We start from the raw sequence: 20167 nt of genomic DNA on the forward strand, positions 1-20167 counted from the left end.
CCAGTGGCTTGGAGACCGGGTCGAAGACAAGCATTGATTTTTATGTAGCACATAGTTTCACTTTCGGCTGCAGCGACTCCAAAGGGAATGACAAATACACTCCTGGAAATGGAAAAAAGAACACATTGACACCGGTGTGTCAGACCCACCATACTTGCTCCGGACACTGCGAGAGGGCTGTACAAGCAATGATCACACGCACGGCACAACGGACACACCAGGAACCGCGGTATTGGCCGTCGAATGGCGCTAGCTGCGCAGCATTTGTGCACCGCCGCCGTCAGTGTCAGCCAGTTTGCCGTGGCATACGGAGCTCCATCGCAGCGTGGACGTGAACCGTATGTGCAGTTGACGGACTTTGAGCGAGGGCGTATAGTGGGCATGCGGGAGGCCGGGTGGACGTACCGCCGAATTGCTCAACACGTGGGGCGTGAGGTCTCAACAGTACATCGATGTTGTCGCCAGTGGTCGGCGGAAGGTGCACGTGCCCGTCGACCTGGGACCGGACCGCAGCGACGCACGGATGCACGCCAAGACCGTAGGATCCTACACAGTGCCATAGGGGACCGCACCGCCACTTCCCAGCAAATTAGGGACACTGTTGCTCCTGGGGTATCGGCGAGGACCATTCGCAACCGTCTCCATGAAGCTGGGCTACGGTCCCGCACACCGTTAGGCCGTCTTCCGCTCACGCCCCAACATCGTGCAGCCCGCCTCCAGTGGTGTCGCGACAGGCGTGAATGGAGGGACGAATGGAGACGTGTCGTCTTCAGCGATGAGAGTCGCTTCTGCCTTGGTGCCAATGATGGTCGTATGCGTGTTTGGCGCCGTGCAGGTGAGCGCCACAATCAGGACTGCATACGACCGAGGCACACAGGGCCAACACCCAGCATCATGGTGTGGGGAGCGATCTCCTACACTGGCCGTACACCACTGGTGATCGTCGAGGGGACACTGAATAGTGCACGGTACATCCAAACCGTCATCGAACCCATCGTTCTACCATTCCTAGACCGGCAAGGGAACGTGCTGTTCCAACAGGACAATGCTCTAGAAGGTGTAAGTCAACTACCCTGGCCAGCAAGATCTCCGGATCTGTCCCCCATTGAGCATGTTTGGGACTGGATGAAGCGTCGTCTCACGCGGTCTGCACGTCCAGCACGAATGCTGGTCCAACTGAGGCGCCAGGTGGAAATGGCATGGCAAGCCGTTCCACAGGACTAGATCCAGCATCTCTACGATCGTCTCCATGGGAGAATAGCAGCCTGCATTGCTGCGAAAGGTGGATATACACTGTACTAGTGCCGACATTGTGCATGCTCTGTTGCCTGTGTCTATGTGCCTGTGGTTCTGTCAGTGTGATCATGTGATGTATCTGACCCCAGGAATGTGTCAATAAAGTTTCCTCTTCCTGGGACAATGAATTCACGGTGTTCTTATTTCAATTTCCAGGAGTGTACATTACATGGGATGTCCTTGACCTTTCACATGAGATAATCATCCGATTCCGTGGGTGGATCGGCAGTTCGTATATCGTTATTGAAGATTCAGTACACTGATTATTGAATACAACCATTAACTCACTTTCTAGATCTAGACTTTGAATTAAAAGTCTGTTCGATCGTTTTTTTTTTTGTTTTTTTTTTTTTTTGTTGCTTAAGATAATTCTGGCATTGTGCATTGGTACTGATTTGAACTTATGTCACTGTCAGTCGTAACGTCTACTCTATAGTGGCTTTCAGGCACTATGTTGTACGAGGCAGTGATCTGCCTAGTGTACATCAGGCTACGACACAGAAGCGGCGAGTACTGATTCATATTCTGCGACGCATAGTTTACTGAATTGTGGTAGCAACAGTAGCTGAAGTTGCAACTGCAGCAGGTACAAAAGCATCATGTTCAGAGCCGGTTCGATATACCACGGAAACAGAAGCGGGAGAAGTATGCAGCAGAGCGGGAGAAAATATCACCAGCTGCATCGACACTATTGATATCTTTGCCAGCGTTGTCACTAATGAAAACCTGGAGTACAATTCTCCAGCGGGTTCGGCTGATTTGCAACGCTAGTAACATTTCTGATACTCGTGTTCACTCTACTTTGCTCTTGTCTTCTAGTAGTCACATTTACGAGCTCGTTCACAAATTAAGACCACTCTTAGAACCCAGTAGCTTGTAGTTCGACTTCTTGTGTCTTTTCTTGTCCTTTCATTTCTAAAAAAAACGTATTTAATGACTGGGCACTTGTACGTCTAACTCCCGATGATGAAGTTCAGGATAGCGCTCTTACAAAGATTCGTCATAGTTTTAAGCGAGGTTCATCACACACAACTGTAATTGCATCAGCGGCACAGTATGGATTCGACGTTCACCCGTCTGCTGCACAACGTTTTCGACGTCGACTTAGGTGTGGCAGAAGAGGTTCCTAGAGAACATTGTTTCCTAAAGTCAGCTGATAACAGAACAGTATCATCCATGTGTAGATTTCACGGCAATATCTCACGGTGGTTCAAATAAGCCAATTGACAATGTAGTTAAAAATTTCCTGTTAACGCTGGCTGAAGCAAAATACGGTGTCGTGTAAATATAGATAAGACCCACTCTAATACAATAAATAAATAATATGAATGATTTACTCATGGGGAAGAGCCATACAAATTGAACAAGTCAATAACGCTTCTATCCACCTCTGACCCTTATACAAGCGGTTATTCGGCTTGGCATAGGTTAAAAGACTTATTGGACGTCCTCCGGAGGGATATCGCGCCAAATTCTGTCCAGCTGGCGCGTTAGATAGTCCAAATAACGAGCTAGTAGAAGATCCTGCCCATAATGTTCCAAACGTTCTCAGCTGAGGAGACGATCTCGCTGGTCAAAGGGATCCTGCTATGAAATGAAATGACACCAGACTACCACTCTTGGTTATCAAGCCATATTTCAGGTGACAGTCCGGGGCGTCTCCAGACATGTCTTCGATGGTCATCGGGACTCCGTTCGAAGCGGGACTCTTCACTGAAGACAATTTTATTCCAGCCAATGAGATTCCAGGCCAAAGACGTGTCCAGGCACGTCCCGGACAGGGGTTGAATACTAATCTGGCTGTCGCCAGCCTTACGGTCCGACAACCAGGAGTGATGGTTAGGGGTGGCAATTAATTTCGTAGCATGACCTCTTGGTTGTCATCCGCGTCACCCTTACAGCACAGTGGAACGTCTATGATGTTCTGTGTCGCGTTTTGTTGCCTTTCATGGCAAGCCTTCATGGGCTTACATTCAGCAAGACTATGACCGCAGGACACGATGAGAGTTTGTACTGCTTGTCTTCATCCTTACCAAACCATGCCTTGGCCAGCAAGTTCGCCGAATTTCGCCTCAATTGAGAAAGTTCGGAGCATTATGGGCAGTGCCTTCTAGCCAGCTCGAGATTTTGACTATACAACGGCCCGATATTCCTCAAGAGGACATACAGTTGGCTGTATAAGGGCCAGACCTAGACCAACGCGTTATTGACTTCCAAAATTTGTGAAGCTCTTTTTCTTGAATAAATCACCCAATTTTTCTGAATTTTCAATCATTTGTTTGTCTGTTCATGTACGTCACAGCCAGCGATCTCCGTCACATCCGGGAGCGTCGTCTTTCTTTTTTTTTTTTTGTTTTTTTTTTTTTTTTTTTTTTTTTTTTTTGTTGTCTTAGAGTATACTTCCAGACAATTCTGATGAGAATTCAGTTTTTACTGCTGGGATATTCATTTTCGAAGGTAGCAGCCACTAAGCTTCGAAAATTTTCTCCGGTGTTCGCACCGTGCATTTTTGATAAACGGTTGTGAATCTAACAATTTTTGTTGTGTTAGGATAACCTAGGAAACGTGTTCCCGTACTTACATTTCCAACGACTAAAACAGTAGAAACTTTATGTTATTCAAAACAAAGGCGACAAAAAGCAACAGTACTGCACGAATTACACTGGCAGAAGCAAACACAATACTGGTAAAAACATTGCGTCCTGTGCTCCCATTCAGTTAAGGCTGATATCATCATTGGCCAACACACAAATCACGCACGCACGTGAGTTGCCGTATACCAAACCAAACTTATGTGCGCTTGTAGAGATTTCTTAACTTTTCTTGAAGTTATTCTTCAGTTTGATAACAAAGACTGAGACTAATTTTTACACGGATCACATTATTACATTATCTTCTTACCACACGAAATCTCTGGATCCATTGCAACACTAGACTTACGATGTGCGTTTTGCCTTCACTATTCCTCAGGGACGTATTCAGTTAGTGGAATAAAACCCACTGTTCAATGCGTCTCAAGCCGGCCGGAGTGGCCGAGCGGTTCTAGGCGCTACAGTCTGGAACCACGCGACCGCTACGGTCGAGGGTTCAAATCCTGCCTCGGGCATTGATGTCCGTGATGTCCTTAGGTTAGTTAGGTTTAAGTGGTTCTACGTTCTAGGGGACTTATGACCTCGGATGTTAAGTCCCATAGTGCTCAGAGTCATTTGAACCATTTTTTCAATGCGTCACCTACGAGGGTAAAATACTTCCCATTCCCTCTTATCCTTTAACTAAAGAAACTATATATTGCCATGTGTAACAGCATACAATAGGTACTTTAGCTACATGACCAGTACCTCAACAGATAACTTTTGAATTCACCATGAAAAGTAGTCTGTGGTATCGAAGCTCTTGTCTCCCGTCTATTACTGGGACAAAAACAGACACTTATAGCTGTGGCGCCTGACTTTTACTCTTGAGCAACGATGCCGCGTGTTGGTATAAATCGTTCTCCAGGGAGTGGAAACTTCTGGAGTCGTCCCTTTACAGGCGGAGTTGGCCTCCACTTCCAAGTCATGGCTGCAGACGTCCACTTGTGACGTTTGTGAGCTGTAAACACGACAGCGATAGCGCTTTCGCCGTGGCCTAGTTTTACTGCCCAGGTTGTAAGTCCAATGTGTCAACGTCGCGATTCTCTTCAGGAACACACAAAAGACCTTGTTCTTAGTTACAAGTGCAAAGCTGCACCCCTCTATCTGAGAAAAGCTAAACAAGCACCATTTAGGACCTTCTCAAACTGCAGTTTGGACTTCATCCATCAGCTCTTCCAGAAGGATCTAATTGTTTGACAGATTGTAACAATTTACCGAGAGCAAACACATGGAGACACGTTTGTCAGTTAGCAGGTCGGGGTGACCGAGCGGTTCCAGGCGCTACAGTCTGCGACCGCTACGGTCGCAGGTTCAAATCCTGCCTCGGGCACTGATGTGCGTGATGTCCTTAGGTTAGTTAGGTTTAAGTAGTTCTAAGTCCCAGGGGACTTATGACCTCAGAAGGTGAGTCCCATAGTGCTCAGAGCCATTTGAACCATTTGAACGTTGCCAGTCAGAACCGCCACCAAAGAACTAATACATGTCTGCGGTTATTATTCTTTTTTTACGATTGATAAGTTATTTTTCAATCAAACTTTCCTTAATATATCGATATAGCTGCATATGAGATGCTGTAACCGCAGAACATTTAAGAACGCAACCAAGTGCCACAGAAACATTATTATTAATCCATAATACGTTTATATTGCCAAAACTTGTTTTTTTTTTAAATTGAATCTTTAAATGAAAAACAATCATTGAGGATAATGCAGCAGCGTCAGAAATAAATTGGGTCATAATAAAAAAATTAACAGTTTCAAAAAACTAATCTGCACTAACAAATTTTTGCGCAGTGCGTTTCACTGTACAGATCCTTGAGCGTGTATATTATTTTTAAGACTACTTATCTATGATACACTTAAGCCAATTTTACTTCCTCCTCCTTACAGAACGAAAAGCCTCACACTCATGAAATGTAAAAAACATCTGTACCTACCCAAGTACATGACGACTCGATATAAACTGAACTGCAAGTACAAATAGTAAGTTTGCGTATTATACAACAGTGTCTCTGAAGCTAGTTTGCAGAAAATGCAACGTTATCTGCCTCTGGCGACTACTTTTGGGTGCACAACAGAGCTACCTCTTACATGTGGTCCAACCCAAATTCTTGCTTTTATCAAGTCAGCGCTCTTAGTGATTGTGCTACCCGGGCACAACTCAAGACCCGTCCTCATAGATCAAGATATTGGCTGAATAAAACAGTAAACACTAGCTAGGGAGTCATGCCAGTCCGCCCCTGGTAGCTGAGTGGTCAGCGCGACAGAATGTCATACCTAACGGCCCGGGTTCGATTCCCGGCTGCGTCGGAGATTTTCTTCGCTCAGGGACTGGGTGTTGTGTTGTCCTTGTCACCATCATTTCATCCCCATCGACACGCAGGTCGCCAAAGTGGCGTCAACTCGAAGGACTTGCACCAGGCGAAGGGTTTACCCGACGGGAGGCCCTAGCCACACGGCATTTCCATTTACGGGGATATCTCAGTCGGTAAAACAATTTCACATGGAAGGTAGCGTTCTAGCTTCGCTCCAACGCTCTTTTAATCATTCCGAAAGTGTGATCCATACAACCTATCTTTCATTTGCAGAAACTTCTGTGGTTTTTACTTTGTAGGCTGACGTTGGGTACATACTTATGTAGATGTGGATGAACCGTTTTGGATTGGTGGCAGCCACTCATGCACACTTGTTTATGTATTGTAGATAAGCGAGAGACTTGGAATTATAATCTGAGCGATCAAAATATATGCCTAGAAGAATAATGGTGCATTTTGGAACTACATTAGGAGTCTTATGTCTGGAGCTTCCTTGATGTTAGCCCGTTGCACTTCTTCAGCGGAGACGCAAATGACTATACTTACTTACTTTTCTGTATTACATTTACTTTGGGTAAATCAGTGGCCGCGCCCTTCTAAAGTACAACACATCTCAGTAATGTCCTTATTCTCAAGCAAGCACATCTTTCTGACTGATTTATTCTCTAGAGGCGTTCGGTTTACTGACCATATAGACATCTCCCGTTGCATATTTATCTGATGTGCGTAGTGAAACTAGCAACCTATTCCAAAAGTGCCATTAGTGATTTGTGGACCATGATCAAGTGGAAATAAAAGGACGAGCATATGCCTGAATTCTGATATGAAAGACACAATAAACATTACAAATTCTTCCAGTTATACGATTAAAGTTAAATTTTAAGTAAAACATTATGAAAGTCATCTGGTATTGACAAACACAAATTATCAATGAAAAGAAGACTACAACTAATAGCAACTCAATTTTAAAGCTCTATTGTAAGATAGTTACGATGTTTTTTCTCGTTGTTTATTCGCCTATGGAGAGCATATTGCGCTTAAATCGGAGTAAAAAACTGAAATTAATGCTTGAACGCAACGTATTAGCAAAAGTCACCTGTCTAGGCTGTTAAGGAGAATGTTTGTCTATTGTAGGGATACTAACTACTGCTTCCCAATATATTTATTCTTTAATGAAATTTGTCATTAAAAATATATCACTTTTTCAAACCAACAGCTCAGTTCATGGAATCAGTACTAGAAATAAGAATAATCTTCACAAGGATTTAAAATCACTTAGTCTTGTGCAAAAAGGTGTGCATTATTCAGGAACATACATTTTCAATAACTTGCCAGCAGCCATAAAAAGCTTGACAACCGATGAAATTCAGTTTAAGAGAAGCCTAAAGGATTTATTGGTGGCCAACTCCTTCTACTCCATTTATGAATTTCTCAGTAGAACCAACTGATATAAAACTTCTGCACAATTTCAGTGCAGTAATGTGTTCATTGTAAATGAGTGTGTGTGTGTGTGTGTGTGTGTGTGTAAGTGCAATCTATCTTCTGCACCATTTCTGTGCAGTAATGTGTTCATTGTAAATAAGTATTATAGTAGTTGTATTACACGTTTATTACCTTATAAATAAATAAAAACTTTTTTATTTTAAATTCAGTGCATTAGTATTTCTAAAGTGATTCTTTCATATAATGTTCATTAAAAAATGACAATCATTCCACTTGGGACCTGTGGAATGGCACATTAGCTTATTTGTTTGAGTTGTAAATATTTGTCATGTATTGTTGTTTTTCTGACATGTTCTACATTCTGGCCGGCCGCGGTGGTCTAGCGGTTCTAGGCGCGCAGTCCGGAACCGCGCGACTGCTACGGTCGCAGGTTCGAATACTACCTCGGGCATGGATGTGTGTGATGTCCTTAGGTTAGTTAGGTTTAAGCAGTTCTAAGTTCTAGGGGACTGATGACCTCAGAAGTTAAGTCCCATAGTGCTCAGAGCCATTTTCTACATTCTGGAGGACCTCCTCACTACGGATCAATTGGAATGAAAGTAAATCTAATCTAATCTAATCTGTATAATTCTTCGCCGGCCGCTGTGGCCGAGCGGCTCTAGGCGCTTCAATCCGGAACTGCGCTGCTGCTACGGTCGCAGGTTCGAATCCTGCCTCGGGCATGGATGTGTGTGATGTCCTTAGGTTAGTTAGGTTTAAGTAGTTCTAAGTCTAGGGGACTGATGACCTCAGATGTTAAGTTCCATAGTGCGTAGAGCCATTTAAACCATTTGTATAATTCTTCCTTTGTCTGTTGTCACGATACGACCAAAAATTTATAGAAGTATTGTTGTCAGTGTAATGAATAGATGCTGAGGAAGTGCTTTATTTTACGAAGCTCGTAATTAACAACCACGTTTATTTCGCAGATGGGAAACGCTGAGGACGAAGCTGGCGCCAGTATTCACGCCCGGCAAGATAAAGACGATGTTCCCACTGATGGAGGACGTTGGACAGGACTTGGTGCAGCACCTCGCTGCCGAAGTTGAGAAAGGTACCGGTGCTTGTTTTTCTAGCAGCAAGATGTGAAGCAAAATTAAGATGAAACGACAGACACATTAAATCTTTGAGACTTACTATGGTGCTACGGGCTACCTCACTGCATGTTCAATTACGGGGTGGCAGAGGTCCATCCTGAAGCTATTTATGGTATGACATGGTGTTTATAAAGAATGTGTGTTATTTGTCATTATTTAAAAGCGAAACAGCCAGTGAATACTCAAATGACAATGTGCTCCTCTCGGACTGAGACGGAGTATCCAGACGTCTGGTGTCTCTGACTTCCGTGTCCTTTACAGGTGTGAAAATATTAGCTTTTGACGGCAAAAATTAAAAGTTTGCCTGCAGTTACAATATCAGCTATTCTGAAGGTAATAAATATCACTAAGAGTTAAAAATAGTTTTTCATTATCACACAGTATTATCACATACACTGAAGAGCCAAACAAACTGGTACACCTGCATAATGTCGTGTAGGGCCTCAGCGATCACGCGAAGTGCCGCAACACGACGTGGCATGGACTCAACTAATGCCTGAAGTTGTGCTGGAGGGAACTGATACCATGAATTCTGCAGGGCTGTCCATAAATCCGTAAAAGCATACTGACACTTGTTGATTGCCCAGCACTGAAATATGCAGCAATTTGCGTAAGGATTGCACTTCTGTCACGTTGAAGGATTCTCTCAAGTTGTCGTTGGTCCCGTTCTTGCAGGATCTTGTTCCGGCCACTGCGATGTCGGATATTCATGTTTTACCGGATTCCTGATATTCACGGTACACTCGTGAAATGGTGGTACGGGAAAATCCCTACTACATCCCTACTTCCGAGATGCTGTGTCCCACCGCTCGTGGGCCGACTATGACACCACGTTCAGATTCACTTAAATCTTGTTAACCTGCCATTATAGCAGCAGTAACCGGTCTAACAACTGCGCCAGACACTTTTTGCCTTATATTGGTTTTTCCGACCGCAGTGTCGTATTCTGCCTGTTTACATATCTTTGTATTTGAACACACATGCCTATAGCAGTTTCCTTGGCGCTTCAGTGTAAGAACAAATTATAAAAGATATATATTCTTGTGATCCCTTGAACCATTTATTGTTTCCACATTATAAGAACAAAAAAAAGTATTGTCCAAAAAGTTACTCTTATTAAATCTCATGCCTCTAGAACGTTAGCGAAATGATGTAAGCAAAATGAAATAACGAAATTTGACAGGTAGTTAAACTGAACTGTTCTGACGTGGTAAATGTTACGTTTATCGAATACAAGGCACAAGAACAGTACACACACAGCAAAAATCCATTGTTCAGACCCAAGTCCAGATGAAGTTGTCTTTAAACACAACACGAAGGTCCTGTCAGCTCAATAATCCGTAGGGAGTTATTGGGATAAGCAAGAGTCGTCATCCGTGAAGCGGCCAGAGTAGGCACATAGCATCAAGCGACCAGAACCATCGAGTCTGCTTGTACCTATCTGTGCGGGCCTACGTGTGCTGCCCTGTGGCCCTCCGCAGAGCCAAGGTGTGTGTCCACTAGAACTGGGTCGTTCACGCATTGAAGGGACCCAAAGGAACGCTTCACTAAACTGACAGAGGAGAGGCCACTCACCAATCCCTTCAGGTCGACCTCGTTCCCACTCGGTCTCGTTCCGTCGGTCTCGTCCTATCTCGGGTGGTCACACGTTCCTAGTTCCAGCTCCAGCGTTTTTTCGTTCAGTTATACCTTGACCACTCACATTAACGTGACCACCTGTCAAATGCCTGAATAGCTCCCATTTGCAACGTGGACGTGCAGGAAGAGTGTCATGAGGATCTAGAAATACCGACAGGGATGTAGAGCCGTGCCAACTTGAATGCCCCGACCAGCTGTGCTAAGTTTTGCCGGTTCCATGATGCGAACAGCCCGATCGAGTTGGTGGCACAGATTCTCAATTGGGTTTACATCCTGGGAGTATGGTGGGCTGCGGAGTACTGTAAACTCATCCTGGTGCTCTTTGAAACACGTAGTTTACTGTGGTCTGTGTAACACGTTGCATTGTCATGCTGGTGGATGCCGTCGTGGCAAGGAGAAACAAAGTGCACATATGGGGTTCCCAAGTATAGATGCATTCTTGTATCGATCCGTTGTGCCTTCCAGAATGACGAGATCACGCAGGGGATAACAGTAAGACATTTCACAGATCACAACGCTCCCTCCTCTGGCAGGACCCTTCCGACGATTATTGTAGGGCCGTTCACACCATAGGCCGTCTGTCTGACAGAGCATAAAACCTCATGTATCTAAAGATGCCTCCTGTGGCCACTCATTGGACGCCCAGTTGCGCTACTGGGGTGCAGATTCCAGCCTTCGTCGACAATGAACAGCAGCCAACATGGGTGCATGGACCAGGCGCCTGCTGCGGACACAAATAAGCAGCCACGTTTGCTGAAGAGTCGTTGAGGAGACACTATTGGTAGTTCCGTGGTTCATCTGAGCAATCAACTGTTCAACAGGTGCACGTCTATCAGCCCGCGCGTATCTCCGGAGCCAAGTCAAATACCTCGGTGTCTGGCTGGACCGGAAATTACTCGGGGGGGGGGGGGGGAGGGGACCACATATAACACATGACCAACCGAGCAAGCGCGAGGCTCAAACAGCTCTACCCTATGCTCAACAGGCGTAGCACACTGAACAGAAGGGTGTCGAGGTCCATGTACATGACACTTATTCGACCCCTTATGACGTACGCAGCTCCTGTCTGGGGATACGCTGCACCCATACGCCTGCGCCGTCTGCATCTCATACAAAACAAAGTACTCAAAATCATAAGCAATGCTCCACGATATACACGCATCGTGGACCTTCACCGGGAATACCGACTTGAGACTTTCGCGGAGGTAATCCACAAAATCACCACAAGACTATACAGAAACTCCAGACATTCGCAGAAACCGTTTATTCTGAATCTGGGAAACTACGACTACAACCATAGATGGAAACATAAAAGACCAAAAGACATACTTGTAAGGACCTAACATCTATGGCCAAGTACACGTAAACACAACGGTACAGGTGAGCCCCTGTTAATCAGACGCCATTACTGGATATCCAGCTGGAACACACTTGACGAATAACTGGCACGACGCAGGGAAGCCGTACCGTACACTGCATACAGACAAGCTCCACCTCCCCCCCCCCTCCCCCCCACACACAGTGAAATGATCTATGGCCGATCTCCCACTACTATATAACGATCTTGATTGTTGCAGGAATGCAGCGGCTGCAGCAAGCTGGGATACATGGCCATCGCTTGCCACGGCAACGATGCATGATACCCATACTAACAAATCCAACCTTGCATGAACTATCGCAGCTAATAAGCCACTACTGCTCTTACTACCTATCCCACTGTCGCAGAGGTTTCTTTCCCACGGCACGAGCCTTGGCACTTTTTTCCCTCATTCGCGTTTCGTCCACTCTCTATCACCTGACGAACCGTGCCAGTGCATAGTCTTACCCAGACGCACGGATAACATCACAGCCTAGCATCCTGTGATCCACCTGTTAGATAACTAACATGTTGACGGAGGTGACAGTAGAACTTTTGGTCTGGTCAACACGTTGGTGCGGGCGTGGAGGGTCCCCATCTCTATCCGGAGCCGTCGTTCAACCCTGTCATCTATGGTCCACGGTGCACCATAGTTGCCTCAGTACCTGATTTGAATAGCGTAATTTTGTCATACACACAAGGCACACTTTTACCGAGCGAGGTCGCACAGCGCAGTGGTTATCACGCTGGACTCTCATTCGGGAGGACGACAGATCAAACATGCGACCAGCCATCTTGATTTAGATTGTCCGTGATTTCCCTCGATAGCTTCAGGCGCATGCCGGGATGGTTCCTTTGAAAGGGCACAGCCGATGTCCATCCTTCCCTAATCAGAGCGCCTGCTCCGTCTCTAATGACCTCCTCATCGACAAGACGTTAAACACTAATCTCCTCCTCCTCGCCGGCCGGTGTGGCCGTGCGGTTCTAGGCTTTTCAGTCTGGAACCGCGTGACCGCTACGGTCGCAGGTTCGAATCCTGCCTCGGGCATGGATGTGTGTGATGTCCTTAGGTTAGTTAGGTTTAAGTAGTTCTAAGTTCTAGGGGACTAATGACCATAGATGTTAAGTCCCATAGTGCTCAGAACCATTTGAACCATTTTTCCTCCTCCTCCTCCTCCTCCTGCGCCTCTCTCACGGTACACATTAACCACGGCGGCACGCTAACTGTTTACAAACTAGTTCGTTTCGGATGTGCTTCCACCCTTGGCCCGAAAGTCAATGATCATGCCATTTTGGTTGTCAGATAAACCGCTCCGTTTTCTCATAACCAAAACGACTGCACTGCTTTTCGCGTCCCCCGACACGATTTATATATCCGCCACTGCTAGCATTGCAACTTGCTGTCTGTGGGTGCTTATTGGTTCGTTAAGGTCGAACTTAGACGGTGGTCGCATTAATGTGACTGAACCGTGAAGTTGCCCATTGTCATTACGTTATCCCAAAGTTGTTTAGTTTCAGACCTTTGTCAACATCTAGACTTATAATTCTTCGCGTATCCGTTCAGCATACACGGACGGTAATTTATAAGTCAGTTATAACTGTATATTAAAATTAAAACAAAAAGTCCCGATTCACTGGAAGTCACTTTAGTCCGTGTATTTGAACAGAAAGAGCCCAGAATTTCAACTCTAGCTTACACAAATAGTATTTAACAACAGGAGTGCTTAAGTTTGTGTGTGCATATTCTACAACTTGTTAAAAATAAAATTTTAAAATGAAATTAAATGAATTATCAAAACAGTTCCCGGTACCATTTTTAATTTCTACACTCCTGGAAATTGAAATAAGAACACCGTGAATTCATTGTCCCAGGAAGGGGAAACTTTATTGACACATTCCTGGGGTCAGATACATCACATGATCACACTGACAGAACCACAGGCACATAGACACAGGCAACAGAGCATGCACAATGTCGGCACTAGTACAGTGTATATCCACCTTTCGCAGCAATGCAGGCTGCTATTCTCCCATGGAGACGATCGTAGAGATGCTGGATGTAGTCCTGTGGAACGGCTTGCCATGCCATTTCCACCTGGCGCCTCAGTTGGACCAGCGTTCGTGCTGGACGTGCAGACCGCGTGACACGACGCTTCATCCAGTCCCAAACATGCTCAATGGGGGACAGATCCGGAGATCTTGCTGGCCAGGGTAGTTGACTTACACCTTCTAGAGCACGTTGGGTGGCACGGGATACATGCGGACGTGCATTGTCCTGTTGGAACAGCAAGTTCCCTTGCCGGTCTAGGAATGGTAGAACGATGGGTTCGATGACGGTTTGGATGTACCGTGCACTATTCAGTGTCCCCTCGACGATCACCAGTGGTGTACGGCCAGTGTAGGAGATCGCTCCCCACACCATGATGCCGGGTGTTGGCCCTGTGTGCCTCGGTCGTATGCAGTCCTGATTGTGGCGCTCACCTGCACGGCGCCAAACACGCATACGACCATCATTGGCACCAAGGCAGAAGCGACTCTCATCGCTGAAGACGACACGTCTCCATTCGTCCCTCCATTCACGCCTGTCGCGACACCACTGGAGGCGGGCTGCACGATGTTGGGGCGTGAGCGGAAGACGGCCTAACGGTGTGCGGGACCGTAGCCCAGCTTCATGGAGACGGTTGCGAATGGTCCTCGCCGATACCCCAGGAGCAACAGTGTCCCTAATTTGCTGGGAAGTGGCGGTGCGGTCCCCTACGGCACTGCGTAGGATCCTACGGTCTTGGCGTGCATCCGTGCGTCGCTGCGGTCCGGTCCCAGGTCGACGGGCACGTGCACCTTCCGCCGACCACTGGCGACAACATCGATGTACTGTGGAGACCTCACGCCCCACGTGTTGAGCAATTCGGCGGCACGTCCACCCGGCCTCCCGCATGCCCACTATACGCCCTCGCTCAAAGTCTGTCAACTGCACATACGGTTCACGTCCACGCTGTCGCGGCATGCTACCAGTGTTAAAGACTGCGATGGAGCTCCGTATGCCACGGCAAACTGGCTGACACTGACGGCGGCGGTGTACAAATGCTGCGCAGCTAGCGCCATTCGACGGCCAACACCGCGATTCCTGGTGTGTCCGCTGTGCCGTGCGTGTGATCATTGCTTGTACAGCCCTCTCGCAGTGTCCGGAGCAAGTATGGTGGGTCTGACACACCGGTATCAATGTGTTCTTTTTTCCATTTCCAGGAGTGTAGTTTCTGGGGCACAGCAGATAATCCCTTGAACGGATTTAAAGGGCAGTAGGACTACCGGAAGTGCATTTTAATCTCAGCTTCATCGTTAAGGTCACTAACTCTTTTATATCAAAATTTGAAACCAGAGAAGGTGGTGATGTTGGACGCTAGGGCCTGAAGCGAAGTCGTCACTCTGTCGCCTCATGGATGCTGCTTCATGACAGACTGTATTGTCATGCTGATACAGTCATCGTCTCCGAACTGTACCTCTTCTGTACGCAGTACATAATGCCGTAAAATGTGTTCGTACCCTTCGAGATTTAGGGAACCACACCCTAACCACGAAAAACACCCTCCATGCCTTAATAGTACCTTGTTCGTATTTCACTGTTGGTACGGCATATGATAGTTGGTAACGTTTTCCAGGCATTCACCTTCCACCTGATTGCCCCAGGGTATAGCGTGATTCATCATTCCAAATCACTCGTTTCCAGTCATCCATTGTTCAGTGCTGTCGCTCTTTATACCACCTCAAATGTCAGTTAGCACTGGCTACAGAAATGTGTGGCTTATGAGGAACTGCTCGGACATTGCACCACGTTCTTTTAAGTCCCTACGCGCAATCATAGTGCTAGCTGTTAGCGGGATTATTGGTAACACTTTGAAACTTTGTAGCCGCCATCCGTCGATCTGCTGTAATCGATTTCTCTGACGTAAGACATTTCGTTATATCTACACATCAGATGGAGCAGCCACAAACATCTTCACTCTAACGGCGACTAAATTTCGCGTTTCATAATAATAATGTTGAATTTTTGCACAATCACCCTTCATTTTTTGCTGCGTTACCGAAGACAAGATAGTCAGCTGACGAATGTGGCATTAGAGACGGAGCACACCGTCGAATTGAGAGTGATCAGGGAAAGTTCTGCTGCTTTCAAACAAGTCTACAGGCTGTTGCTTCTAAGGTACCATGAAACACGAAATTTGACATTGTTGTGTTGCCATTACAGAAAACGACTACTGAGCGGTAAGTACATTAAGAACATAGGTACCGTTGTTGATGAAAAGTGTGAATAAATACCGTGAACTTTAGTAGATGTCTGCCTAGCATTACGACAAAGGACATTCTCACGAGTGACGCGGAAGATGTTTCCTTTCAAAAAAATTATGATTTTATATCATGGTTGATTTGAAAATAATGTACAGAATTAGCGTACTTATGGCAACACAGTCTATGTTTGCCAATCATGTGATGCTGATAACTTGTAATGTTCGTGTTATCGATCGCCTGAAAGAGTTTTTAACTACTTCATAGACGTCCCATACGAGATCTACATATGTTAAATTCAATGATCAATCAACAGCCCGTCAAAAATTGTCTTAGTTGACCTCCCAAAGTTCAGGTAATTAACAGCTTACGTTATGGTCATCGAAGATCTAGTTCCTTTGCTGTATAACCACAAACCTAGATTGTAATATTACTTGAGTCCTGGGTTACACTACATGGACTTTAAAGCTTCAAAGAACGATACTTTTCTATCCATTATTAAATTATTTCCGTCTGTTAACGAGAAATGCTAGTGTGGGCTTTTGACACTTCTTTTGGCTCTCTTTCTGGCATTAAAGTTAATCTTGAATTATGTGGAGTTATTTTGTTGCCTCAATTATTTTATCGATATGATGTGGAAAAAGTCAGATTAAAGGATATACAAACACACATGAATAGTGCTAATATTGATATTACTGAAGTTTTTATTTCTACACATGCAACTACATTTAGAGGTACAATTTTTTTTACCATTTCTGAAACAGAAGCTCGTCCATGGAGTAGGAGTTGTGCAACAGAAATGATTTTAAGCTAGATTTAAAACTTGATCTGCTACCTGCCAGACACTTTATGTTGTTGGGCAAATGATCAAAGATTTTTGTTTGCTGAATAATGTACTCCTTTTTGAACAACTGACAGCTTCAATAACGGATAGGAAAGATCATTATTCCCTCTAGTGTTGTACTTATGAACATCACTGTTCTTCACGAATTGAGATGGATTATTTGTAACGAATTTCATTAGCAAATATATGTACTATGATGGTGCAGTTAAAGTACCTAACTCCTTGAAAAGGAGCCTACATGACGGCCTTGGGTGAAAACCACTAATTATTCTCACTGATCTCTTTTGTGCAATCAATACTTTATGTTTAAGTGGTGAGTTACCCCAGAAAACTATTCCATAAGACATTATTGAAAGGAAATATGCAACGTACGTTAGGAGAGTGATATGTTTATTACCAACACTAGCGATTCTACGAAGAGCGAAATAAGCTGAACTTAGTTGTTTGAGAAGCTCAGTAATATGCTTCTTCCAGTTCAAGTTGTCATCAATGTGAACACCCAAAAATTTGGAGAAATCTACCCTGTTAACTGACCCCTGTTCATATGCTACATCAATTGTCGGTATGACTCTATTCAGTGTACAGACTGGATATAGTGAGTTTTTTTCAAAATTAGAGGAGAGTCTATTTTCTGAGAACCACTTAATAATTCTTTGAAAGACATCCTTAACAATATCTTCAGCTGCTTTTTATGGAATGGGACTTATTATAACACTCATGTCATCTGTAAAAAGTGCTAGCTCCGCTTGCTGAACGTTAAGTGGGAGGTCATTCACATGAATAAGGAACAGCAGAGGACCGAAAATTGAACCCTGTGGGACTCCCTTTGTGATAACTCCCCATTCACTAGAATTTACCACCCTACCAATATTATTTGCGCTATTCAGCAAAACTTTTTGCTTTCTGTCCATTAAGTATGGTTAAGTAAGTGCTCAAGACATTCACCACATCGTTGCAGGTGAGGCCATTGACATGTGGCAGGTGATGGCTCGGTACACGACCCACGTGCTGTGTACGATAGTGCTGGGGGCGGACGCCTGCTCCATGTCGGAGGCCAAATCGCCGATGAGAGAACACGTCATGAGCCTCACACACAAAGACGTGCTGGCTCAGCTGTCCCTCGCCATCAGTCTCCTGGCTCCACAACTCTTCAAGCTGTTTCCCTTGACGTTCACATCCGAGAGGGAAGAGACCCTACTCTACTTCTCCACCGTCCAGGTAAGAAAGCCTGCGATAGTCGAGAAAGCTAAAATGTTTTGTGTGTAATGAACACAGATATAAATTTGACTGGAATACACTCTCCAGAATTCTGCAGTTATCAGATATAAAGTGTACGCACCAAATGGTTGACTACACCTTACGCTGCGTTCACAATGGCACCTACAACGGTCGTCAGATTTCGTCGCCAGAAGTCGCCCGATAAGATCAGACGACAACTTGGTTACTGTGTGACCGACCTCATTCGTAAGTTTTTGACGGGATCGAGCAGGTTAGGTTAAGCTAGAATCTAGTCTGTGTATGAAGTAGATTAGATTTTAACGTCTACGGGTGGGATGGATACCAGGACGCCTCTGCGCTTGGAGACGAGTGCTACAATGTCCCGTTTGCTATTAAAAATATGCCGAATCACTTATATCTGCCTCGAAAAGAACTTTTCGAATACCGAACACTCTGTCTTCAGTTATTGGAACTACCAGCCATGTTTTACGAAACACCCATGTATTACGGAAATATGTAGGTTCACTAAGGATCTGTCCAAAACACATTATTCAGAGTATGGTTTATTTTGAAACTAGATGTTTCTATTATATGATGAATTATAAAATTTGTGTGTGAGTAAGCAAACATTATTTAATTAATGAAAAATAGATTTTCGATTTCATAGCAGCTCACTTTATCCTAAAAACGATTTATTTTAATGCAGGACTGGCAATAAGTATATTCAGATAGTGAGATTCTAGTACAGGAAACTTCACTACTCTTTGCACACTTGTCCGGAGGATTTGAGAAAGGACGTATCAAGCCTTCTGGTTGCTCTGTTATTTCGAATTCAATGTAGCTTTTAATAAATAAAATCAACTATATTAGAATGTCTTTTTGGGTACTTGCCCAAAGCATAGCTCCAGAATTCGATATCGAATAAATAAAAAAATTCGTAGTATTTGGCGTGCAAGAGTGAAAATATTAGCTTTTAGATTAGTATTTAGAGGATGGTAAATAACATCCAACATATCACACAAAAACTTTGAAATTGTGCTTTTTAGAACACAGTATAGTCCTAATCATTGGAAGGACGTAATCGCCAGGGGTAAAATGTCAAACTGTCACTTTTAGTTTTAGATGACCCATAATTGCATCTTTAATGTGAGTATAGGATTTTTTAACACAGCTCAAATCACACCTCTAGGCAAGAACCAAAAACCTGTTTTGATGAATTTATTTGAACTTGTGCAAACATATGTCTGTTAACATTCAGTGACTGTCATTCAGCACACGTGTGAAAGACAAACACTGGTCTGGACTAAGGTGCTCGGAACACCTAAAGCACTGTATAGCGGAAAAGCATTCCTGCGCCGTATTCGTAAATCACGTCATGGAACACAATAACAAGCCTACTGGCATAAAGCAGTAACAATAATCTGCAGACAGCTAATGTCCACCTACACAACCCCAAAAGATCCACTACAGTAACTTTAATCGTAAGATACACCATTCTTTTCACTTGAAAAAATTATTTTTCGAACTTATAATCGACACATAAAATTTCTGGTAAAGATTTTGCCTACTTGTGGTTTCCAATAAACCTGCGATCTCAGTCCATAGATTCCGAGCTATATCCCGATTACGATATTTTTCATTCTCAAGACGCCACAAATTCCTCCTTTGACTAACATACCAGTTTCCCACAGTACATGTTTCGTGTCGTGTCGGCAATTATGACAAAAAAAAACTGATTTGAATTTCACCGCGTGTCGTCCGAAATCTGTGCAGTCGGGCGATGAGATCGGCTACATTGTGACCGCGCACGTGGTGGCGTATTGACTTGCAAAGATCGGATGTGTTCGGACGATGTTCGGACGACATCGGTCGCCGGGAGAATCCACGAATACCGATGCGACTGTGACCGCGGCTTTACACAGAAACCAGAGTGCAGGTCGAAGGACATGAAGTGAAGGCAGTAACTGTTGGATGTAAGGTCCGCCAGTTATGCAAAAGCCGTTTTTT

General features: G+C 44.7%; 1 protein-coding gene across 1 annotated transcript in view; it reads left to right on the plus strand.

Annotated features, from left to right (window-relative positions):
* Positions 1-20167, plus strand: part of LOC126204195 (cytochrome P450 6k1-like) — a 40641-nt gene that overhangs the window by 16529 nt on the left and 3945 nt on the right. Inside the window, exons 2-3 of the mRNA XM_049938596.1 lie at positions 8655-8779; positions 17901-18160. Of these exons, the coding sequence (XP_049794553.1) occupies positions 8655-8779; positions 17901-18160 (385 nt within the window). The remainder of the gene's footprint in view (positions 1-8654; positions 8780-17900; positions 18161-20167) is intronic.

The sequence above is a fragment of the Schistocerca nitens genome, chromosome 9 (assembly GCF_023898315.1).
Source record: "Schistocerca nitens isolate TAMUIC-IGC-003100 chromosome 9, iqSchNite1.1, whole genome shotgun sequence".
Classification (NCBI taxonomy): Eukaryota; Metazoa; Arthropoda; class Insecta; order Orthoptera; family Acrididae; genus Schistocerca; species Schistocerca nitens.